Below are 26,189 nucleotides of genomic sequence, written 5' to 3'. Positions count from 1 at the left end.
TAAAATAATGTATGCTAACTGTACAAAATAATGAATGGAGAAATAAGGAAATAATTGTGGGCTGAAATAAGGAAAGAAGTCTGAACATCAAAGCTTTTGCTGTTTGTTGACAGCCCCCCTCAAATTGATGCGGGTTGATCAACAAGCATCATTTTTCTACTTAGGAAGCAATGTCGATGATGAGTGAGAGCCTTGGTGAAGATATCAACAATTTGTAATTCAATGGAAATATATGGAAGAGTGATAACATGAGCTTCAAATGCTTCACGGATAGAGTGACAATCGACTTCAATATGCTTAATGCGCTCTTGATAGACAGGATTGGCCGTGATCTGAATAGCATTCGTATTATCGACATGTATAGGTGTAGGATTGGTCTCAGAAAAATCTAGTTTAGCAAGGAAACCTCGAAGCCAAATAATTTTAGAACAAGCAAGAGACATTGCCCGGTATTCAGATTCTGTAGATGACTTAGAAACTCTGTTTTGCTTCTTACTCTTCCAAGAGATCAATGCATCACCTAAGAACACACACCAACCAGTGATGGAGAGACATGTATATGCACAACCAGCCCAATCAGCATCGCTATAAGCAGCAAGGCGAGTAGAATTGCTGGAAAGGAAGAATAAACCACGGGCAGAAGTGCCCTGCACATAGCGTATGATCTTAAAGACAGCAACCAAATGAAGATGACAAGGAGTCTGAAGAAACTGGCTGACTTGCTGTACAACAAAAGAAATGTCCGGTCTAGTAATGGTGAGATAAACAAGGCTACCCACCAACTTCGGGCATAAACTGGGATCAACATGTAAGTCACCTTCCTCTTTGCCAAGCTTGACATTTAATTCCATGGGAGTATCAATAGAAGTTGTCTCCTGAAGGCCAGTTGTAGCCACCAAGTCACTAGCATACTTATGTTGATTGAGTGAAATACCGGAGGGACTACGATGCAACTCAAGACCAAGAAAATATATGAGAGACCCAAGATCTTTCATGTGAAAGGACTCTTAAGAGATGAGTCTTGAGCTGACCAAGTAAAGCAGAATCGGTTGCAGTGATCACAATATCATCAACATAAACCAAAAGAACAACAATACCCATGTCTGATTTCCGAAGAAACAATGAAAATTGTAATAAAGTGGTGCGGAATTTATCAAACCAGGCCCTTGGAGCTTGTTTGAGACCATAAAGAGAACGACGAAGCTTACACACATGTGAAGTTGGAGATGGAAACAAACCCGAGGGTGGCTTCATATAAATACACTCTTTAAGATCCCCGTGAAGAAAAGCATTCTGGACATCCATCTGATGTAGTGGCCAATCACTAGAAGTAGCAAGATCTAGGATCGTATGAACAGTAGTCATCTTAGCCACAGGGGCAAAGGTCTCTTCATAATTGACACCATATTCTTGATTATTCCCAATTGCAACAAGGTGAGCTTTGTAACGATCCAAACTTCCATCAGATTAGACCTTGACTGAGTAAAACTCATTTGCAACCCAGAGGAACAATGGTGGGAGGACAAGGCTCAATGTCTTAGGTGTGATTGGCCTCTAGAGCGGCAATTTCTTCTTGCATAGCTTGTCGCCAACAATCATGCTTGGCAGCGTGTGAGTAGGATGTGGGAATATCAAAATTGGACAGTGCAACAGTTAGAGCTGAAATAGAGTTACCAGAGCTATTAGAGGGAAACCAACACCTATCCGAGGGTACAGATACTCGAGGAGAGCGACGCACAAAAAGCTCTAGAGGTGGTGCAACTGACTGAATCTAAAGCGTGGTAGGATCAGATATCGAGTGAGCCACTAGAAGAGACTGTGGGTGGGAGCATCTCGTATACACAATACCTAGTTTAAAGCGAGAAATGACTTGATGAAGATCCAATACCTTCTGCTCAAAGGAGGGGAGAACCATAGTATAAGAAGAGGGCACAGAGGACACAGGAAAGAAATGTTGATTTTCAAAGAAAATAATATTCCTAGAAATGCGTGTACGATGTAATGTAGAATCATAGCAAACAAATCCCTTTTGACACACATTGTGTCCCAAGATTGTAGATCGAACAAATTGAGCGGATAATTTATGTCGCTCATGAGGATGTAAATGAACAAAACATACACAATCAAAGGTAGGGAGGTTATCGTAACTACGTTGCTAGCAAATAAGTGGAAATAGGGAAGATTCCATGAGTCGGACTTGAGAAGGTAAATGATTAATCTAGTAGCAGTTTTCAGAGCCTCAACCCAGAACAAGGATGGAACAAGGATTCTAGCAAGAGAGTACGGACCACATCTAGGAGATGACGATTTTTTTGTTCGGCGACTCCATTTTGTTGGGGAGTAGTAGGATATGAATGTTGATGAATAATGCCTTTAAAAGCCAAAAATGCCTGAAACTCAGTAGACACATATTCACCACCAAAATCTGTGTGTAATGTCTTAATAGAAGCAGAAGATTGATTGTCAACATATGCTTAAAACTCAGTGAAAGTACGAAAACCCTCAGATTTAAATTGAAGAAAGTATACCCAAGTAAATCTGCTATGATCATCAATGAGTCACATAGTATTTAAAATTTTCATGTGAACTAACTAGAGAAGGTCCCCAAACATCACCATGGATAAGCTCAAAACACTGAGAAGCTCTGCTAGCATGTAAAGGGAAGGGAAGAGTTTTGTTTTTACCAAGTTTGCAAGAGGCACACTCAAGAGATAAAGAAGAACGTTCTTTATTACCACGTAAACCAGAGTTCAATACATGAGATAAGATCTGAGTATTGGGATGGCCTAAATGACGATGCCACACCATACTAAGATCTGAAACATTATTACAAGCAAAAGACTTCATATAAGAAACTGAAGAAAGTGCTGGAACAGGAAAAAGTAGTGGGAACAAGCGCCCCACTTTAGGTCCCTTCGCGATCGGCTCCCTTGTTACCTGGTCCTTTACAACACAACCATCACCAGAAAAATTAACAACACAATTGTTATCAACTAATTGACCAACAGATATAAGATTTGTGGAAAGCTGAGGAGCAAGAAACACATTAGTGAACTTAGAAGAGGCATCTCCGACAGTAGCGCTATTGGCAAAGAACTGCCATTGGCAATCTAAATAGAAGATTGACCAGTGTAGGGCTGAACATGACACAGAGCAGTGGGATTATTCGTCATGTGATTAGAGGCACCCAAGTACACGTACCAGAGTTAGTAGAATTGTTGCCTTGGAACCCCATTGCTGATAATGCCAAAATTAAAATCTGTTGCACCATTTCAGTTGTGCAGTATGTAGGCAGTGCAAGAACAGAGGAGTCACCTGAAGAAGAGCTAGGGGCCGCAGAAGTCACTATGGGGGGTACAATGACAGAAGTCTGAAATGCCTGGGCCTGACGATTCTGAGGGCGGATACGACACTCTTTGATAATGTGACCCTTCTAGCAATAAGAGTAGTATTTCTTGGAACAATTTGCAGCAATATGCCCAAAATCCTTGCATCAAAAACACTGCAAGGTGCTAGAATGCGCAGGCGGTCCTTGTCGTTGAGCAGCATAAGCCACAGGGACAGACCTTGAACTACCATGAGATTGCTCTAGTGTAACTTGAGTACTAAGCCGTTGTTCTTCACGAAGTAACTCACCAAAACAAACATCAAGGGAAGGAACAGGAGAGCGATTCAGCAGAGAAGAGTGAACAGATTCATACTCAGGGCGGAGTTTCATAAGAAACTGATCGTGACGACTAGTCTCGTGAAGACGTTGAATAATGGAAAGAGAGGCAATAGGAACATCCGTGGTAACCAGATCAGAATATTCATTCCAAAGGGTCAGAAACGCCGAATTATAGTCTTGGATGGAAAGATTGTCATGTTGAAACATGGCAATCACATGCTTTAACTGAAAACGATGGACACCGTTATCTTGATGATATACTTTCTTTAAGTAAGTCCACATGGATTGAGCAGTGCGATGAGGCTGCAAGTTGGGGACAATATGTGGCTCAACCGACCCAAGAAGCCAAGATATAATCTGAACATCAAGCACAACTCATGAAGGAGAAGACGCTGAATCCTTGGATTCATCAGGATTGGGTGCATAATCCGTGCCATCAATATGGCCCCAAAGATCTTTTCCCTTAAGGAAAAGTTCAAATTTAAAAGCCCATGTAGAATAATTGTTGTCCGTAAACTTGGCACACACAGCTGCAGAGTCCATGCTAAATAAAGGGGAAAAGAAAAAGGCTAAGAAAGAAACAAAATAACCAAAAAATAGACTGTGCCGAAAGGCAAACAATATCGGAAAATCGAGAAGCCCAAAAAATAAATCAACATAGGTGCAAATAAAACCAAGATCAACCTGCCTGCACTAAAAAAATAAATCGCGAACTAAGAAAAGTGCAGAGGGACGTCGCACAACACCTCCAATACCATCAGATTATTGTTCCGAGAATCACAAGGACAAAGAGTCACCGGAAACCATGGTTTTAAATAACGGCCGTTACGTAGCGTAACGGTCGATACGTAACGTAAATCAAAGGCTCCGAAATTGATACGGACCGATAATGCGGTTCGGAAAAAATTCACAGCCGTAACGGTCGTTATGTCTTCGTAACGGCCGTTACCCCAACCTTACACTTCGTAATGGTCCGTTACAGACCGTTACATGCCGACAGCTTGTAGAAATCTGAATCGCCTTTCTACTGCAGCGCTGCTTTCCTCCTTTCCCAACCACCCATCTGCCATTCAATCTAACTAAATCTTACATTCAAAGAGCAAACTGGAAAGTAAAAAGCTTACCTTGAAATTTTGTTGGCCGAAGCAATAAAGAAGGCTTCACTTCTTTGAAGCCTGAGAGTGAGCAGATCTTCTCATCTTCGCAGCCTTCATCTAGCCTTATTAATCCTAACTAAGTTCTTCGAAGCCTGATAGAGGCCGATAGCCCTTCGGCAGATTCCTCCGCTAGTTGTCGCACTCGCCACCACCAGCCAGCCCTTTGCCAGTCGTTGCACGTAGCTTGGAGTCATCGATAGCCCTTCGGCAGCTTCCTCCGCTAGTCGTCGCACTCGCTGCCACCAGCCAGCCCTCCGCCAGTCGTTGCACGGAGCTTTGAGGCTTCGAGGCTCCTCCGAGTCCCTTCCCCTCTCTTGGTCTCACTCAGACTCTTTGCTTCTCTCAACGTATGAGATAAGCTTTAAAATTTCAGTCAACACTCAACACCCACATCTTAAACTTCTTATTATGTTTTTTTTTTTAAAATTATAATTTGTTGTAAATTATGTTTGTTAAATTGAATTAAAAAAAACAGTTATTTAATAGAATAAAAAATTAGAAAACAATAATAATTATGTAAAATAAAATTTTCTTAATTTATAAATATTTTAATTGTCTTATATTTTTTGAAAGGTAATTATGAAAATCTAGTTCCATCGCATATTTCCTGTTTATAAATATTTTTTAAGTTTTAAAACATCATTTTGACCTTAAATTTAAAAATAGGTAAAATAAATCTTTACATGATTTATTTTTTGTTTTTAGTTATCAAATAAAGTAAAAAAATTTTTAACCTAAGTTAATACATTAATAATTTAGATTTTTACTAATTACTACTGGAATTTGTAGAAAAAATTTATTTTAATCCATATACTGAGAAAATGCTTAAAAAGTTAGATAGTCAATTTGTACTGTATGGATCTCTATTAGTGATGCTGTGATGTATATGAAAGTAGAGTAAAAGTCTTTTCCACCTTTAAAATTACAATGTTAATTTCTTATAGTTATAAATGAAAATAAAATCAAGTTATAAAAAATAATGAAAATATCTTTTAAAGATAAAGGAATATATTTTTTTGTAATAAAATATCTAATATTTTATAATCTTGTTTATTTAAATATAAAAATAAATTAAACGTTACTTATTATTTTTAATCAAATATTATATTTTATTTTTACGTAATGAGTATTTAAAATTAGAAGGACTATTTAGTACTTATTATTTAATATTTACTAAATTACTAATTATATTATTCCTGTCATTTTTTTAGAAAGGCTGTAAGTTTGTATTTTCTCTATGTTTTGTGTAGAGATCATCAAATTAAGTCTATCAATATGTCACCTGATAGAGGAACTGAGAACTTACCTAGTGAGGATATTGGATGACATTTTGGTACTGTGGTGGATGGTAATAGACATGTTATTATGTGTAAGTTATGTGGGAAGATAATTAAAGGGGGTATTACACACTTGAAACAACACTCGACACATAAAAAGGGTCAAGTAGTTGGATGCTCAAATGTGACCACACAAGTAAGAGAACAAATGTTGAAACATCTCAACCGTATGCTGAGAAGAAAAGAGATAAACAAAAAAGGCAAGAAGAAGCAGAAGCTCAAATTAGAGGAGATTTTGAGAATTTGAACGATGAAAAAGACTTGGAAGAAGAAAGTATGAGATTTGCTCGACAAGAAACCATATGATCACAGCAACAATGGGAAGAAAGACAAAGGTTTCGAGTAAGAACAACTAGAGGGGGACCAGGGGGTAATATTTATGAAGAGGGGGGTAGCTCTGGCAGTGGTGCTACTAGTGGTTTCAATAGAGCAGGAGTTCAATCTTATAGTGGTCGAGAAGCTGGAGGTAGTGGATGACAATGGATAAATCCTGATGCCCCTGAAGCTAGACTAAAGGCAATGGATCCTATTTTAGAAAGAAGCAAGAGTGCCAAACAAGCAAAAATTAACACTAAGTTACTGAAAGGTTTAAGAAGTAAATTAGGAAAAGCAGTTGGAAAATTCCTAATTTATAATCGGATTCCAGCGAATGTAGCCGATTCTCCATTTATGTGGCCTATGCTTGATATTGCTGCAGAGGTTGGAAAGGGGGTGAAGGGTCCATCACCCTATGAGATATTTGAAATTTATTTGGAGCAAGAATATCAAGAAATGAAAAATTATATAACTTCTTTTGCTGGAATTTGGAAGGAGAGAGGTGTAACCCTTATGTGTGATGGTTGGTCAGGACCAACTAGAAAACACATTATAAACTTTTTAGTTTATTGCGATAGAGGCACCGTGTTTCATAAATCAGTTGATGCCTCTGATGTGCCAAGTAGAACAGCTGAATATTATTTCAGGTAGTTTTCTATTTTTAATTGTATATGCAAATAGTATTATGGACTTGCATATTTTTAATTAAATAGTAGTAATTATTGAATCTATAATTTCATTTTAGATTATTGGACGAGGTGATTGAAGAAATTGGAGAGGAGAATGTTGTCCAAGTAGTGACTGATAATGAAACTACAATGAAGGCAGGAGGAAAATTATTAATGCAGAAGAGGCCCAATCTCTATTGGACAGCATGTGTAGCTCATTGCATAGACCTTATTTTTGAAAATATTGGTAAGAAAAATAATGTGAAGAAGGTCTTAGAAGATGCAAGAATAATAACCTCATTTATTTGCAACCACACATGGACAGTGAATTTCATGAAGAAATTCACAAATAATAGAGAGTTATTTTGCCCTGCCATCACTCGATTTGCCACAAACTTCATTGCTTTGGAGACTATTGTCAGGCATAAACAAGCATTAAGGGAAATGTTTATATCTGATGTTTGGAAAAACTCAAGGTTTGGGATGGTAAAATCAGGCCCGGCATACGATTCGAAGAAAATTATCTTAGGCAAAGAGTTTTGACACAAGACCTCTGATATAATTAAAGTGCAAGAACCTTTAGTGAAAGTTCTTAAATTGGTTGATGGTGATGAAAAACCAACCATGAGCCTTATATACGAGGGAATTGATAGGGCGAAGTTGGCTATTCAAAAAGATTGTCAGTTTTACAAAGATTATTGGAAAATTATTGACAACTGGTGGAGTTTTCAGTTGCACCAAGATTTGCACGCTGTTGGTAAGTGTAAATCAAATACAATTTCTTATTGTTTTAACTTTTAAATTATGCATAGTTGCATTACAAAACTATTGATTAATATGTTTCTAAATTTAATCATAGGATATTTTTTGAACCCACAATTTCTTTATGGCGCCCCACCCTCTTCTGAAGTTGCTAGAGAAGTCATGGATGAGGTTAAAAAAGTGATAACCAAGTTGGTACCCAATATAGATACTCAAATTCGGGCTATTAATCAAGTAAGTATTGGTTCCATTAAATTGAATAATGAATTGTTCTAGTATTCTATAATACTTTCAAGAATAATTATTAATACATCTAATTAATTAATTATATTTCACAATCATCCTTTTTTAGTTGTTGCTATATCGAGATAGGCAAGAGACTTTTGGAACCCCGTTGACTCAAAGGGCAGTGAAACAAACAAATCCTGGTAAATATAGGCTATATAGCTAAATAATGGATGAATGACTCTATTTTCTCTCTTTATGTTCAAATTTGACTTTTGAAATATACGGACGCTATACTGACATAAAACTCTTTTTAATTATTCATGCAGCTGAATGGTGGATTCATTATGGCTTGCGTGCTCCTGAGCTCCAAAGAATAACAATCAGAGTTCTTAGTCAAACCACATCAGCTTCGAACTGTGAGCGTAATTGGAGCACCTTTATCCTAATCCATACGAAAACAAGAAATAGATTAAAGTACATGAGACTACAAAAACTTGTTTTAGTACATTACAACATGAGGTTAAAGTTAAGACGTACAATGAGAAGAAGCCAACGAGAAATGGAAGAGGGTTTCAATCCTATCAATTTGGACTACATTTTCGAAGAAGATGATCCTTTAAGTCAATGGTTAGAGGAGAGAGAGACACCACTACTCGACGGTCAGGACAATTCAAATTGGTTAAATGAAGAAGTTGGTGGTACTACGGAAGGAGGTGATCAACCACCAATAAACGCGCATGATGATTCAAGTTCAAGCCCTGAACGTATACAAAGTGATGACAATCTTGGTTTGAGCCCACTAAGTGATGATGATGGTAATAGTGGTGCTAGAGCTGGGGTTGGGGGGGGGGGTGGTAGTTGTGGTGATGGAGGCGGTGGTGTAGAATATAATTATGGATATGACACAGGGACATCATTTGTAAGGGATATACATCCTTCTGATCCTTATGGACTACATGACATACCTGAAAATTATGATTTGGGTATTCCTCCAGGGAACCAATCTTCACAACCCAGGAGAAGGAGTGCTTGTGGTGACCTTAGTGATTCTGCTGAAGATTCATATGGTGTGGTTCGTAGTTTTGGCGACTTTGGTTTAGATGGTTCATCATCACAATCATATGGATCTTATCCAGCATATCCACATTATGCATCTCGTGACTCACATTTTTATCCTAGTGGATCAGGAATCTCAGGATCTAGTGAGTCTTCTTCTACACACTACCCAGAGCTAGCCCCAGCCCCAACTTATGGACATTATTCAGGATATGATCAAAGAGGAGATTATGCACCCCCTATATCAGTTGGATTTTCACCACCAGTACATTTTCAAGAGCAACAACGAAATGACGCAAACTTGGGTTTATTCAGCTATGTATTTCCACAAGGATGGGGAGATAATTTCCAATCCCAATCTCAAGATACAGATGCAAATTATGAAGACCCTCCACGTCATTCTTTTTGGTGGTGACAATGATATGTGTTATGTTATAAATTTGTAATATTGTATTCATGTATTTTCAACTATTTATTGATATTTGATATTAATCATTTTTTAAATTCATGTATGTGTAATGTGTAAATTGAGTATTGAGTCTATTGATTCATTTTCAGTAACTTCATGACTTTAATTAATTCATTCTTACATTTCTACATCTTTTTACTCATTAAAGTAATGTAAACTATAGAAAAATATGTTTTTTTTTTTTGTAAACAGCGCACTAAAATTAATATAAAAATCATAATGCCTATTAAAAAGCATTTGTAGGTTGAATGAAAGCCTTCAAAATTCATTAAAAATCATGTATTAATGGATTTCATGCTTATTTTTCGATTTTGGCATGGTTGTGCATGCGTGAAAAAAATTCACGACTGTTACGCCCGCTTCCCGTTACGTAACACCCGTGTCTCCTGCGACCGTTACGCGATGTTACCCACGATCGAGATTTCGAACCATGCCGGAAACAACAATAGAAGTCTGTTCCGACAGCCACTCAATCACAGAGTTGTTGAGAAATCAATATTAAGGCTGCGCCGACAGCCACTGAGCCTTACAAATACCGAACACCAGAGAACTGAAAGAAATTCCAGAAGAGAATAGTCCCACGACAGCCACAAAAATACTGAAAAATAATTGTTGGGTGCAGCATTGGTTAATACAGATCTGACTGAAAGGCACGAGAGATATCTTCGAAATCGAGAAGACAAAAAAATTCAAGGGAAAAGAAAAAATTAGCAATTGGCTCTGATACCATGTCAAAGTATTGTGTGAATGGCCGAAAATTGTTTGGCCTTGAGTTCTGTATATTATATAGACTTTACAAGAATGCTATACAAGGAAAGCAAATAAGTTCTCGCATGATTCTAGCTTTATACATGTAAACTATAATCTGTCAAATAATGTATGATAACTGTACAAAATAATGAATGAAGAAATAAGGAAATAATTGTGGGATGAAATAAGGAAAGAAGTGTAAATGGCAAAGCTTTTGCTGTTTGTTGACACTTAGAGAATTATTTTTCATTTCAAAATTTTCTAACAATATGTTCTTTTGCTCAAAATATTCCTCCCCTTGTGACTTTGCCACAAAAATTGCAAGTCTAATTATTTATGTTTTTTTTTATCATCCAAATGTGCATACTTCCATGCAGGATCTTTCTTTGCAGAGGTAGAATTTCCACTTCTAGAATCCATTTAAGATTTAAGACCTGGTATCCTAAATGCAAAAGCAATGAATAATATATTTCAGAAAAATGTATAGTTTGTATACTGCATTTCCAAACAAATTACAAAATAGTAGCTAAATTCAGTAAAAAAATGTTATATCTTAGTTATAAAGTGGCATTAAACTACATAATTAATTACATATAATATTATAAGAAGAAGCAACAGGCAGTAGAGAAATTGATGACGAACTGAAAAAGAAGAAGAGGCAGAAGAAGAATTGAAGAAGAAAAAGTAGAAGAAGCTCCTGCTAGTTTGAAAACTTGAAGACTTTGAAGGCTCGAAGACGAGCTCGCGAAGGGCTCCTGTTGGTTCGAAGGCTTGAAGACAAACTCACGAAGCTCCTGCTGGTTCAAAGGCTCGAAGACGAATGAAAGGGCCGTGCGGCTAGCAAAAGCACTCTTGCTTAACTAGCCAGCCTATCGTTTACCATCATTCATCCACAAAATACTTTCATTAGCATTCAATTAAATAGAGCGGAAATAGTAAGCAATTATGAAAGCAGTGGCAAGCAAGCAGTAAACATTGAAGCAACACAATTCATTAACAACACCTTCGTTGACATTGTGTGTTTAGTGAGGGAGGCAAGTAGGCTAAACACGTTGACAATAGCTAGTGAGTTTTACAAGACTGATGAACACTCACCCTCTCTTAAAGAGGTTTTTATGTAAATATCATCCTGACACTAGAAAACATCAAAGTGATCGTGGAGTCATATTGCCTTATTAGGCATACAAAGAAATTACTAGCAGAAAATAACCCTACACTAGTATTTACATGATGGAAACCCATCCCCAGCGCATGAGACAAGTTGTCACAGGCAAGCATAATATCCTGAACAAGCTTAGCTCATGACACTCCCCCACTTATGCGGTCGATGTCCTCGTAGACTTTGACGCTAGGTACACTTCAACTTTGTCCACGAACGGTTGCATATCTTCCTTGAGGATATGAACTCTCTATCTGGAAGGATCTCTTCAACTTCACGTCTGTCAGGTTGCACTGTATTCACCTTTGATTTGTTTGACTAACCTCTGCTTGGATCGTGAGTGTCGGCGTTGTACGGCTTGAGGTAGTTGACGTGAAACATAGGATGCACTTTCATTCAAGTTGGAGGGTCGATTCTGTAAGAGACCTTCTCGACTTTGGCCAAGATGAGGACTGGTCCTTCATATTTGCTAAGTAGTCTCCTATCTCGTCCTCGTAGTGACCTGATCTATTCAGGATTGAGCTTAACAAGCACCAAGTCACCTACGTTGAAGTGTTGCGGTCTTCTCCCCTGATTTGCCCACTTCTTCATTAGCTTAGAAGCTTTCTCTAGGTAGGCTTGGGCAATGTCAGCATTCTGTCTCCATTCTCTGGTGAAGATGTATGCCCCGGGACTCTTTCCTCTGTATGACTCATCCACTGTGTGAGGTAATAGTGGTTGCTGACCTATAACAAGCTCAAATGGGCTCTTGTTGGTTGTTAAACTCTTTTGGCCATTGAAATTGAATTGAGCCACATCAAGTAGTTACACCTAATTCTTCTGGTTGGCGTTGACGAAGTGGCGCAAGTACTCTCCAGTAGCCCATTGAATCTCTCCTTCTGTCCATCTGTCTGTGGGTGATAACTCAAAGAGATTTCAAGCTGTGAACCAAGGATTCTAAAAATTTCTGTCTAGAAGTTTCCGGTGAATCTTGAGTCTTGGTCACTAACAATATCTTGGGGAACACCCCAATATTTCACAACATTCGTGAAAAACAACTATGCCGTCTCCTTTGCCGAACAGTACTTTGGTGCGGCTATGAACGTACCACACTTCGAAAACCTGTCTATAATAACAAGTATAGACCCTGCATCTCCCACTCTATGCAGGTTGGTGATGAAGTCTAGTGAGACACTTTCCCACGGTTTGGACAGTACTCATAGGGGCTCCAACAGCCCTGCAATCTTCCTCTGTTTTACCTTGTCTTGTTGGCAAGTGAGACAAGTTCGGGTATAATCAACCACATCATAATGCATGTGTGGCCAATAGTACCCTTGCTTTAGTAAGGCCAAAGTGCGCTGTCAGCCTAGATGTCCGGCCCACATGGTATGATGACATTCTCTCAATAGTGTCTTCCTCAGATCACTAGCTTGTGGCACAAAGAGCCGGCTACCATGGGTCATCAGCAATCCACCTTCCATCCAAAATTGACGTGCTTTCCCCTCTTCGGTAAGCTTCATTAGGTTCTGCGCAACTGGTTCTTTGGCTAAGTTCTCCTTGATGCGCTCCCGCATCGTCGTGGTAACAACACTCACAGTCAAATGTGCTACCATCTGCAAGGCCGTCAGCTCGGCCTTCCTACTTAGTGCATCTGCGACTTGGTTCAGGCGCCCCGCCTTGTGCTCAAAGGAGAAATCAAACTTTGCCAAGAATTCCTACCATCGGCCCTGCTTGGATGTCAACTTCGGCTGTGTGAAGAAATGGCTCACTCCCAAGTTATCTGTTTTCACCACAAACCTTGAACTAAGTAAGTAATGCCTCCACACACAGAGACAATGTGTCACCACTAGCATCTCCTTCTCTTGAGCTGTGTACTTTGGCTTTGCTTCACTAAGCTTATGGCTTTCGTACGCAATAGGACGTCCCTCTTGTAATAAGACTCCTCCAAAGGCGAAGTCTGATGCATCTATCTGTACTTCGAAGGGTTTCATGACATCTGGAAGAGCAAATACCGGATCTCTCATCATGGTATCCTTCAAGTCATCAAAGGCTTCCTAGCACTTCTCTATCCAGTTCTACCCATGACCCTTTTTCAGTAGTTCTGTCATAGGAGCCATTCTTCGCGAATACCCCTTTACGAACTTCCTGTAGAAGTTGGCAAGGCCAAGAAAGGGACGCAACTCCCTCATTGTCGTTGGGATCTTCCATTCTTGAATCGCCCTTACCTTCTCCATATCCATCTTGACATGACTTTGCTTAATCACATGACCAAGGAATTTGATGCTCTACTGAGCGAAAGAGCACTTCTCTTTCTTCACATGCAAACTGTTCCCCCTCAGCTTGACGAACACCTTCCATAGATGCTTTTCATGTTCCTCCAGAGTGGAACTGTAGACAATGATATCATCTGGGTACACCGTGACAAACTTGTCGAGGTACTCACAAAATACCTGGTTCATCAAGGTACAAAATGTTGTAGGCGCATTCGTCAACCCAAATGACATCACCAAGAATTCATATGCCCTGTATCGCGTCACATAAGTAGTCTTCGACTCATCCCCATCAGCAATCCTCACCTGATAGTAGCCTGACCTCAAGTCAAGTTTAGGGAAGTACTTGGCATGACTCAACTGATCGAACAAATCAGCAATCAACGGAATGAGATACTTGTTGCGCATTGTCACCTTGTTGAGCGCACGGTAGTCTACACACACCCGCATGCTCTCATCATGTTTCTTCTGAAACAGCACCGGTGCTCTGAACGGTGCTTTGGAAGGGCGAACATATCCCGCTTCCAATAATTCATCAAGTTGCTTCCTCAACTCTACTAGATCTGGAGGCGCCATCCGATATGGCTCTTTAGCAGGTGGTTTCACTCATGGAAACAACTCGATTTCATGCTCCACACCCCGTAGTGGATGCAATTTGTGAGGCAGCTTATTTGGCATCACCTCATTATACTTATCCAACACCGCTTGGATGGTTGTAGGCACCAGCTCTTGGCCTACTTCTTCATCTACCACTACCATAGCTAGATATGTCTGCTCTCCCTTTCTCAATCCCTTCTTGAGTTGCATGGTTGAAAGGAACTTCTTATTGTCTCCTTTCGTTGCAACGACTTGGTGATCTCCCATCAGACACAGGGAACCAGCCGAAGGCATCAGAACTGCCTTCGTCCCCCTTAGGAACTCCATTCCCAAAATGATAGGAAAGTCATCCAATGACACCGCTGTGAAATTCACATGACCTTCCCACTACCCCAAGCTTCACAGTAACTTGCTTGGCTACTCCCAAAGTAGGCTAGGCTACAGAGTTAACAACTTTCATGCGTCCTGTATCCTTTTCTAAGGATAAGTTGAGTCTCCATGCTTCCGGTTGTGAAATAAAATTATGAGTAGCCCTAGTACCACCATAGCGCAGGAACTCTTCCCATTGATCCTTATGTCCACAAACATTAGCCCTTTTGCTCGTGTAACTTTTGGTGCTTTTGCCTGCTTTTCCAATGCGTTCACTTGCCGCATTGCACCCATCCTCGAGTATCCTCCTCTTCCCCATTGCTTTCCACTACTTGTTCGGCAATGCAAGCCTGTAAAGCATTAAGTGTTGCTTTGTGAGGGCACTCATAAACTCTATAAGGACCTCGACACAAGTAACACGCAATTTTACCCTTTCCATTGGGTGTGTTAAACCCTCGAAACGACGAGGCTTCCTTTGAGGTTTATGCTTTATAGTTGGCTCCCCCACTCTTGGGTTTGCCTTTCTTAAAAAACTTTCCACTGTTTCCCTCTCCGCCAAACCCTTTGGACGAAGCGGTATTATCACCAGCGTAGTTAGTCAAGCGTTCCGCAGCAGCTTGTGCGGTCGACAAGTCTTGAACCCTTTGCCTATGAAGTTCAGTTCTTGCCCATGATTTCATTCCCTCAAGAAAATAGAATAGCTTGTCCTTCTCCGACATGTGCTTGATATCCAACATCAAAGCGAAAAATTGTTTCACGTATTTCCTGATTGTCCCATTATGCTTGAGGTCTCTCAATTTTTTTCCTAGCATTGTACTTAACGTTCTCAGGAAAGAATTGGGCCTTGAGTTCTCTCTTCAAGTCTGCCCAACTCTCCACTACACAACTTCCATTTTCAATTTCATTATACTTGGTACGCCACCACAGTTTAGTGTCACCAACCAAGTACATGGTCGCAGTATACACTTTCAACTATTCTAAGGCCATCCTCACAGCACGAAAATACTGCTCCATATCAAATAAGAAGTTATCTAACTCCTTCGCATCACGGGCACCCCCATACGTCCTAGGTTCTGATACCTTGGTCTTGCTAACTCCCAGAGTGTTGGAGTTCCCCATAGCAAGAACCATTAGATTTATCTTTGCATCCAGATCAGCCATTTGAGCCTGCAAAGTTTCCATAGTGTGGTGAAAGTCCTCTAACATTTCACTTATCAAACTTGTTTGATGCTGTTGTGATCCCATCACTTCATTAACAAGTCCCCTCAGTTGGGCCATCTCGTTGGCCACATTGTTGGTGGTTTCCTTAGTTTGTGCTTCCAGCACGCTGATTCTCTCAGCATTGTTTGGTGCCATGGTCACTTACCAAAGCTTTCCAAATCCCACAACGAAGGTAACTGAATTCATGTAGCAAATAACCTTTGCTCTGATACCAGGTGTCACGGGCTGACTATTTTCACACCTTTGTGAAACAGTCGTGCAACGCTTGCTAAAGCACTCTTGCTTAACTAGCCAACTTATCATTTACCAACATTCATCCACGAAACACTTTCATTAACATTCAATCAAATAGTTGCGGAAACAGCAAGCAATTATGAAAGCAGTGACAAGAAAGTAGTAAACATTAAAGCAACACAATTCATTAACAACACATTCGTTGTGTGTTTAGCGAGGGAGGCAAGCAGGCTAAACACGTTGACAATTGCTAGTGAGTTATATAAGACCGATAAACACTCACCCTCCCTTAAAGAGGTTTTTATGTAAATATCATCCTGGCACTAGGAACATCAAAGAGACCAAGGAGTCATACTGCCTTAGCTTGTGTCACTCACCCTCCCTTGAGCAAGCTTAGCTCGTGACACTCAGGTGCGCTTTTGACTACTATGCAAATGGTAGCAATTTGATCTGATTCTTGATGTTGGCTGGGACAATTTCTTGTTTGTATGAAATTATCATTCTTGCTTGCAAAATAAAAGATCCACAATTAAAATATCACACCACATATCAAAATATTTCTTTGAAAACTCGAAATATTATGGCTGGAGTAGTTTATCGTGAGTCTAGAAAATACAAGAGGAGTTCAAGAACTCTTTCACACACGTGGCTGGTGCATGGGGCACATGGGCTACCGGTAGGGCTCCTCTAACAATGAAATTTCAAGCGAGTGTAGATCATGGGTCGGGATTGTAATGGTGGTGGCCGTGTGAAGACAAAAAGGTCAAGAAACTAGGGTTTTTGGAAGGCCAATGGTTGGAGAAGATTTGGCTTGCGTGTGGGGGCTCTCTGGTGGTCAGACGACGACAACATACTAAGGAAAGGGGTTTCATGGGGTTTTGATTTTGATGGTGTGGGAGGTGTTTCGAGAATATTCTAGGAATGGGGCGTTCAAAATCAAAGGGAGGTGAGTGGAATTTTTTGAAAAGTTCAAAACCATTTCTCCTCTTGTTTTTTTGGTCTGAAATTTGGGTAGAGAAGAATCAGAGAGACAACGAGGGAAGATAATAGAAGAGGAGAGGAGGGGAAAATTGGGGATTGAAGTGGAAGAATAGAGCTCGGTATTAGGCTCTAATACCAAATGATCCAAGGGCAGCATCAAGGAAAATTCTGGTTCACTTCAAATCCAAATTGAATAACAAAAGAAGAAGGGTGAAAATTAGAATTTTGAGAGAGATTTGAGAAAATTATAGGAGAGAAGAAGAGATGGAGAAGAATAACAGAATTATAGAAGAAGAGGGGAGATACTGCTGGGTGGTAAGGGATTAGGAACAGAGGATCAAAATCAAAGAAAGGGCAGAAGGAAGAATAAGAGAAGAGGAAGAAGGGAGAAAAAGAGAACAGAGGGGAACATTGGGGATTGAAGTGGAAGAACAAAAATCAATATTGGGCTCCGATACCAAATGACGTAGGGGCAACATCAAGGATCTGTAGCCATGGGGAAAGATAGAAGAAATTGAAGAGAAGGAAAAGGAAGAGAGGAGAGAGGGCACACAAGGAGTATGTTTGTAACGTAATTTGGAAAGAATAAGATTGCTTGAGGGCTTTAAAGCAGGAGCTACTAGCTTTCCATGACTTACATCTCTTATTTGATGCTGTAACTATATTTAATCTGTGATATTGTTGAGTTGCAAATCCTAATTATAGGTGTGTCTTGGTAGCGTATGAAGCCATTTCAAGATTGAAAGTGAATTTGGGAAGAGTAACATTGTTTTCATTGTAAATGATATAATGATTAGATATTGGCTCGGATTTTGGGGTGTGGATTTTCTGCCTACAACTTACTTGGGACTTCCTTTGAGGTCCAAGTTCAAGGATAAGTAATTCAGGACCCAATTGTAAACAAATTTAACAGAAGGCTTGCAGGTTGGAATGGTCATTTCTTTTCCAAAGGAGGAAAGTTAACCTAATTAATTGGTACTCTACCCGACTTGCCAATTTACTTTATATCCCTATTCTTTATTCCAATTTTAGTTTCCAGGAAGATTGAAAACATATAAATACGATTTTTGTGGTACTATCTACTACGAAGACATTACTTCCATTTCATACAGATATAGGGGCCAATTTTAGTTGCTAGGAAGATTGAAAGCATATAAAGAAGATTTTTGTGGTACTATCTAGTATGAACACATTACTTCCATTTTTTTTACAGATATAGGGGGGTTTGGATGGTATGGATTTGGAGATTATAAAGAAAGCTCTTCTAGGAAAGTGACTGTGGAGATTCTGTCATGAAAAGAAAAATTTTGGATGAGAATGGTGGATACTAGGGGAAGCCATAATGAGTGGGGATTATCAAGAATAGAAATCCTTATGTTGTTGGGCTTGGGGAATCTATTAGTAAGGAGGTTAGGAGGTGTTTATGAAGTTTCAATTAGGCAATGGCAACTCTGTCCTTTTTTTTGAGCGTGATGTTTTGCATGGGGATAAGGCTCCGAAGCTTCAATGATTGATAAAAATAGCTTGGTTAGTGCTTGTGCTATAATGATTGAAAACCACCCTAATTGGAACTTGATTTTTAGGAGAATTTCAAGGATCATTCTTCTCTAAGAAAATTGTTTAGAATTTTAAAAGCCCACCAAAAGTTTGTTTGTTTGTTGTTGTTGTTGTTGTGTTTATTTTTTTTTATTTATTTTTTCTTGGCTTTGGAGGCAATTTATCATATTTTCACCTAGAATACCTTGAAGAAGATGGAGCTATATGGGGTTTATAGGCCTTTCATTGCAAAAAGGAGGAAGAAAATCGCAAACCACTTGTTGTTGCATGGAAAATGGGTCATGGATATTTGGTGCTAGATATATGTCATATTTAGTGTTAACACGTTCTAAAGGCTCACCTCTACCCGGGTGAATCTTCAAACTACCTCGACACAAATGACAAATTTGAAATGAGAAATTGGAATTGGGGAACGAGATGCGGGTCAAAACAAAACAACGGAGTTGCCACTAACCTACTTTGTCCTAGGTGAGGTTAGAACATTTACTTAATTACTACCAATTAATTTGATCAACTAGCTATCCCTAGCATCTAAAAAAATCAATAATCTAAAGTCTATTAACCAAAGTCCAACTTTGGGAGTACATTTATGCAAGGGGAAGGTACTAGCACCCTCTACATACTCATTTTACGAATAGTACACACTAAGCTTCATATGATCACCTTGCCATTCGTATTGTTCCACCTTGCATTCCCATGGTATTTCAATTTAGAATGCAAGACTTCCCTCACTTAAAGAAAATAGATATGGATTGCTAGTGTGTCCCCATATGACATATATTGTTGGATTCATTGAAGTCTTTTGGCGTTAAATAAGATGTTCAATGGAAGAATGTACCAAGATTAGCAATAAAGCATGCTCCCAAAGTTACCAAATCAAGGGATATTAAAAGAAGAATGTCACTAAGGAAACAAATCTCATGTAAGATTCACAAAATCTGTAAAAGGCAACCCAATATCAACTAATCTTACTTACCTAATCTTAAAAAAAATATTTCCTATGTTAAAGAAGCAAATTTGGCATTTTATGCATAATGAAACATTTTGATTTTATGTACATGAAAATTTTCTCTTTTTTCTCTTTCTTGCCTTAAAAAGACTTTCCTTTTTTTTCATTTCAACTAATCTTATTTACCTAAACTTTAAAAAAATTTCCTAAGTTTAAGAAGTAAATTTGACATTTTATGTATGAGGTAACATTTTAACTTTATGTACATGGAAACTTTTTTTTTTTGGTTTTTTTTGCATTAAAAAGACTTTCCGTTGTTTATTTAAACAAATCTTACTTATCTAATCTTAAAACAGCCTTTTTTTTTTTTTTTTGGACTTTTTATGCCAACTCTAAGTCAAATCGATGCCTTGAAAAATCCTAGAACCTAAATAAACTAACGAGAGACAAATAAATTTTTTGGTATTTTATGTAATAATTTTTTTGCATTATTTTTTGAATTTTTAATCAATTAATAACTACTAAAATAAAATAAAATTCAAATAAATAAGTTAAATCTTAAAAATAATAAAAAAGCTATAATATATCCTAAAGGCAATTGCAAATAATTTCATTGAGACAACACAATTTAAAACTCATTTAAAATAACAAATTTGTAACTAAAAGAACCTAAATTAAAGAAAATAGAAAATAATTTATGACAATCGAACATGTTATTAAATTGAAGTTTTAAGCATTATCGAATTTAAATCTCAACATTAAGCTAGAATCATGGTGTTTCATATCATCATCTTCAAGTGTATGTTTCAAATGTTTCCACCAAATATTCATGAAGACATGTAAGATACATGATATTAGAGGGAGTTTAGAAGCATACCTTACTCTACAAGCTTTCTTTCTAGCCTTGAATCCTTCAATGGTGTTGGCCATAAGATCCTTAGCTTGGAAAAATTCTTCGTCAAGCCTCCAATGTGTGGTTCCTCCTCCTTCTCGTGCCTCTTTCTCTTGGGTCGACGTGTGTGTTCTTGCAACTTCAAAAGTGAGTGAATGTCCCCCCTTGAATGTATGCCTCTTTCAGTTGAACCTGTCTCCTTGATTAAACATGTCTAGCTCAAGCAATTGAAGATGCATATGTTCTTTTGGTCTCTTCCTTGAGATTGAATGTGTGTCTTCTATTGAATGTCTATTCCCTTTGATGGACGTGTCTTCTTTTGTGGTTCAACATGTATTCCCCTTTTGTGCTCAATGTATGCCTCCTCCTCCTTTGGGCAAGAGTTATAGCTTCCTTGAAGCAAGGGAGCTTGCCCTGACTTCAAAATTTCAAAAATGTCCTTTTAGAACACTTTTAGAACAAGGAAACTCGTTCCTTGTCCTAAAAGGGTTTTTGGCAATAAGAAATAACTTCTCGAAGGATGGAGTTTATCCTTATCTAGGATAACCCCTAAATTAGCCCAATTAAGTCTCAATTTAATCTTAAAAAGTGTAATCAAACACCCAAATCTAGAGCATGAGGAGAGCGACTTCAATTATCCTATCCTTTCCTGTTTTCCAATTAATTTCGATCTTGAAAAAATTAGGTGTCTAAATTCAGCATTAACCAGGTAAGTGCTCAAGATGTTGACAACAAGCTTAAAGCTTGGAGAGGCTCAAATTGCAGAAAAATTACCTGGGATATGATTCCGTTTTCTGTTTTTGTTTGGTTTGGAGAGAAATGTTGAGTTTTTTTTTTTTATTGAACAGAAAAATCTGTGGAGTACATTAATCTTATTGGATCATCACTGTGCTTTTTTGGCTCAAAGGAGACTATTGCAATTCTTTATTTATTTTCTGTTGATTTCACCAAGTGCTTGTCTATCTTATTGTAATTAACACTCCTGCTGTACTTGGTACTCATCCCCAGAGTCCTATATCTTCTTAATTAAAATACATTATTTTCCTTATTATATTTTCCTCTGAATTTCTTTTGAGGAATCTGGATTTCCTGCTATTGCATATCTACAAAGGTTGTAATGTGAGAAACAGGGTTTTTTTCCTTTTTGTTTATATGTTGGTTTGTTTGTTTGATACTGTGAGCTGGAGGTACAATGGGAGCATCCCAAGATCATATGTAATATATTCCTCAAAGAGGTTGGTTTATTGTGTACTTGACCTTGTATGATGTTCATCATATATTCCCTGTAGATAAAGGAAAGAAAATCATCAGCGAGGAGAACCTACTCAGCCCAACTTGTTCTGCAGCAAGATTGTGTCGGGGGCTGCAAGAGACTCTTTGGGACACCTCGAAATTTTGGTGAAGTCTTGAACTGTGAGGAAGAAATTGCCCTCCCAGTCACATCAGAAGCTCAATCAATTCAGTTGCAGGAAGAACAGCAAATGACAGATGCTCATAAACAGGTATATTTATAGATGGAATACGAAGCCAGGCTTCATTATCTTTTACTCAGATATGCTAAAGAAAAATTTAGGGATCTTTCTCTTGTATCTCTCTTTCTTTTCAATAAACCTCATCTTTTGCAGAGAAAAAAAGTCAGTCAAACTGAAATGTGTATTAATTTCTGGTTAAAATTAAACACGCTTTTTTTTTAATATTTATTTTTATTTATTTTTTCACTTTTTTGTGCCCGGGCTGCCCCTCTGTTTTTTTCCTACCATATTACTAAAATGTTTCTGCTATTAATGTCATACCAGGGCCAAAATAACTCCACTGTAGAAGCAACAAACGTCAGGGATGTGAATGGATGTCGACCTGCAGGAAATGAAATGCAGGAAAGGATCATTGCATGCAAGAAAGTATTACTCAGCTTGGATGCTGCGGCTGAGAATACGCTCCACTTGTTTTCTACATTAGGAACACTGCTTTCTGAGGAGCAAGTTTTGGGAGGGCCTGCATCTCAGTTATATGATGAGGCAGCTGAACTGCTTCCTTCAATAGCTGAGAAAGTTAATGAGGTTGCCAAAGTGATTCAATCCAACAACAAAGGTTCCGGTAGGAAAGCCATGGAAGAAGTTCCAAGTTTTGAACCTTTGTTAGGAATATTTGCCGAGTCTCTTTCCCAAAGGGTTGTTGACATACTCAAGAAGAATTTCAACACTCTCTAACAAGCAATGTACAGCATTCCAAAGGAATAATGTTGATTATAAAATTTACCTCCATTCCATATGCTTCCTGTGTTCATTATTATTTTTGAAGTTATTGTTATTTGTAAGAGAGGGGTCTGAGTGTAAATTGACCGGTTATCTCTAGGGCACCTAGCGTGGCAATCTTCTGCCTATGGTGTCTACTTCTACATGTTTGATATCACGGGTCCAAGACATTAGAGTTAGTTGCTCATCCCAGAAACCCTTGGGCGAAGTCCAGGGCAAAGATTAATTGAACTTAAGGCCTTTGGAGGGGTGCTTACCTTTGAGCTAACTTGGCTCAATTTGAAATGCATTCAAAGCCCAACTTCCTCAACAGAAGATTTCTGAACCATTTGGAGCCAGGGCACTGTTCATTTCCACCATCTAGTGGCAAAAGTTATGCTCATTAGTTGTGTATCTAGTGTGGCTTCTAATCACTATTGAGAGTATGGACACATCCTCACTTCTGTTTCATAACTCCCAGACATGGGTAAATGGTTTTGACAGAAGACACAAAAGCTAATGGTCTGACAGAAGGCAGAAGAGCAAAGCAAACTGAATTGTTTTTCCAGCATCATGCTCTGTAGATTGATTTGGCTTGCTTCTTGCTGGCTCCTCATAGGGTGAGGATCTCTGTCACCCATCAGGCGTTTCCAAGCCTAGGAAGACAAATATTAATAATGTGTTTGAACAGGGCACTGTTCATTTCCACCATCTACTGGCAAATGTTATGCTCATTAGTTGTGTACCTAGTGTCGCTTCTAATCGCTATTGTCCCTACTCAAATACATTGTCGCCATCAATCCAAAGCATGGGAGCAGTATGTCCTCTTATCTGTTAAGTATTTACATGCATGTTTTAAAAATAATAGTATTTCAACAATAATAAATATAAGATTTTGATTTAATTATCAGATTCTTTAGGGGTGATTTTGATATTTTATAGCCAAAGGATCTTGAATCTTATGACATGTAGAATTGGATGATCAAGTATGTTACTTATCATCATTGAAACATTACATGCCAAATGATTGATCTTGATTCTTGCTCATCAAATTATCAAAATATAAATATGGTAATTCATTTCAAGGATAACTTCTAAATTAGCCAATCCACTCGGTTCCCAAAAAAAAAAAATTAGAACTAGATCCTACTTGAGCTCAAGGTCTTTGATTTGGCTGTGAACAAAGCTCTCTATTATGCTGAGTTAGAGGTCCAAAAAGTAGCCTAATGGAATAAATTAATTTTTGACATTTTGTTTGCCTTTCTGTCTCAAAAGTAATTAATTTATTAAAAGAAAAAAATCTTCCAATCTCAAAACATTTTTGTTTAGCCAAAAACAATAGAAGAGATGTTTTTATTTTTTATTTTTAGTATTTAGACTAACTAGTGCATTCACTTGATGGTGCCGAAAAGAAAAAGTAAATAAACTAGTTGTTGGGAGCATGAATTTCAGACTTTAAATTTAAATTTGAGTAGGTTTGGACAACTTTTAATACAATTTTATAATACATCTTATTCAAATTCAAGATCTTTCCAAATTTAGGGTAAAATTATTTCAAGTTTCAAATTTCTAAGTTTGCGAATTACAAATAAAAGCTTTTAATTTTCAAGCTACTGACAAAGAGAGCTTGAAAATGCAATGATATAACTAACTTCATTAAAATTAAAAGACCTAACCCAAGTTTAGTGTTTTAAGCTCATAAATTAGAAAAGAAAAAAAAAGACAAAAAAGACATGAAAACTTAAGGTGTGGTCCCAAAGAGGGGGGGGGGGGGGTGAATTGGGTTTTTAAAATTTCTTTGAATTCTTTTCAAAAATCTTTAACCTCTTTTAATTCTTTCAATGAATTCTTGACTTCTTGTTGATTTATCCAATACACAACAAATACTTAAAACAATATTCAATCTACAACCATATACCAACAAAGTAACCAATACAACACAAGTAAATAAAACTTAAACAATCAACCAAGCATTCAACAATCAAAGTGTTCAATCCACAAAATTTAATATTCAGCTTTCAGCTTTTGTTAAAAACCCTGTGTATATGAAAGTTTATGCAAGCCCTGTAGAGAATGAAATTGATTCTTCAATACAAACCACAACTCAAATTCTCAACAACTCAGAATTTAAATAATCTTTTAGTTAATATGTCTTTGGGTGTTAACCAATCAACGTACTCCCTTTGAGGTTTCTGCAAAGTATTGATCAACCAACGTACTCCCTTTTGATTTTCGCAATCCCAAATCAAAATTAAACTTTGGTTTATATAATCTCCAATCCACGTAGTTTTTATGATTAAGGGATTTAAAAATATCCACACAGTTTATATGTTTGCTGAAAATAAAGAGAGTAAGAGAAAGAGAGTGAGACTGGAATTTTTACGAGATTCGGCTGATCCCCAACCTACGTCATCGCCTTTGGCAAACTACCAAAGGATTCACTAAACCAGTTCCTTTTTGGGCGGGACAAAACTATTACACACTCCTTCAGTAGGCTAGAGCCCACCTCTCCAAACCAGGATTTCATGAAAATGTATTTATTATTTTACAACATTTAATTTCAGATAAATATGTATATTGTAGAATTATGTTTGAAATAATGCCGTTGATTAGAAATATGGATTTCATGCATAATATCAGAAATAAGATTATTATCTCTTTTGTGTGGTATGAGTAATATTTACTGGTTTAGTTTATCCTCTTACCTGACTTCTGGAAAGCCCATAAAATGACTAGTCCTACACCCGCAGGGTTCCCCGTTCAACACCCTGAAAACAACATTGTCCTGAACAAAACTTCAGTATTTCTTCGAGTACTACATTTTCTACAACTGTAGGAAAGTCAAATACTAAATAAAAAGCCTTACCTTGAATTTGGGATGGAGTCCAAGTTAACCCCACCAACGATCTACTCCAACAGACTTGGAGAGAACTTTCCTAGGAGTAGCGTGGCGGCTTCGGATCATCGATCCGGTGAAGAATGGACCCAAAATCTTAGAGAGAAGGGAGAGGGGACGAACATGAGAGAGAGAGAGAGAGAGAGAGAGAGAGAGAGAGAGAGAGAGAGAGAGAGAGAGAGAGAGTGATTCTTTGCGTGATTTCTGCAGAGAAAATTGAGTTTAGGCTATTTGTACACCTGCACTCGTCGACGAGCCACGCCACTTCATCGACGAGGCCACGAAGGGAGTTCGTCGATGAATGCTTACTCTTTATCGATGAAATTCTGAACTAAAAATAGCCTCTTGGTAACTTCTCATCGACGAGACAAGTGTCCCCATCAACGATCCCCTCAAGCGTGTCATTGACGAACGTGCTGTGTTCGTCGACGAGATCCTATTTGAA

At 38.2% G+C, this 26,189-nt stretch overlaps 1 protein-coding gene across 6 annotated transcripts in view; it reads left to right on the top strand.

Moving 5' to 3' along the window:
* LOC131168119 (uncharacterized) overlaps positions 1 to 22,885 on the top strand; it is a 56,817-nt gene extending 33,932 nt beyond the window's left edge. For all 6 annotated transcript variants that reach the window (XM_058127346.1, XM_058127342.1, XM_058127345.1 and 3 more), the window contains 2 exons: positions 21,907 to 22,119; positions 22,414 to 22,885. In XM_058127346.1, the coding sequence (XP_057983329.1) occupies positions 21,907 to 22,119; positions 22,414 to 22,824 (624 nt within the window). In that variant the 3' untranslated portion in view covers positions 22,825 to 22,885. The remainder of the gene's footprint in view (positions 1 to 21,906; positions 22,120 to 22,413) is intronic.
* The last annotated feature ends 3,304 nt before the right edge of the window (positions 22,886 to 26,189 follow it).

The sequence above is a fragment of the Malania oleifera genome, chromosome 11, assembly GCF_029873635.1.
Source record: "Malania oleifera isolate guangnan ecotype guangnan chromosome 11, ASM2987363v1, whole genome shotgun sequence".
In the NCBI taxonomy this organism is placed as follows: domain Eukaryota; kingdom Viridiplantae; phylum Streptophyta; class Magnoliopsida; order Santalales; family Ximeniaceae; genus Malania; species Malania oleifera.
The sequence above is the reverse complement of the archived record's forward strand: the minus strand, read 5'-3'. Positions and strand labels throughout refer to the sequence as shown.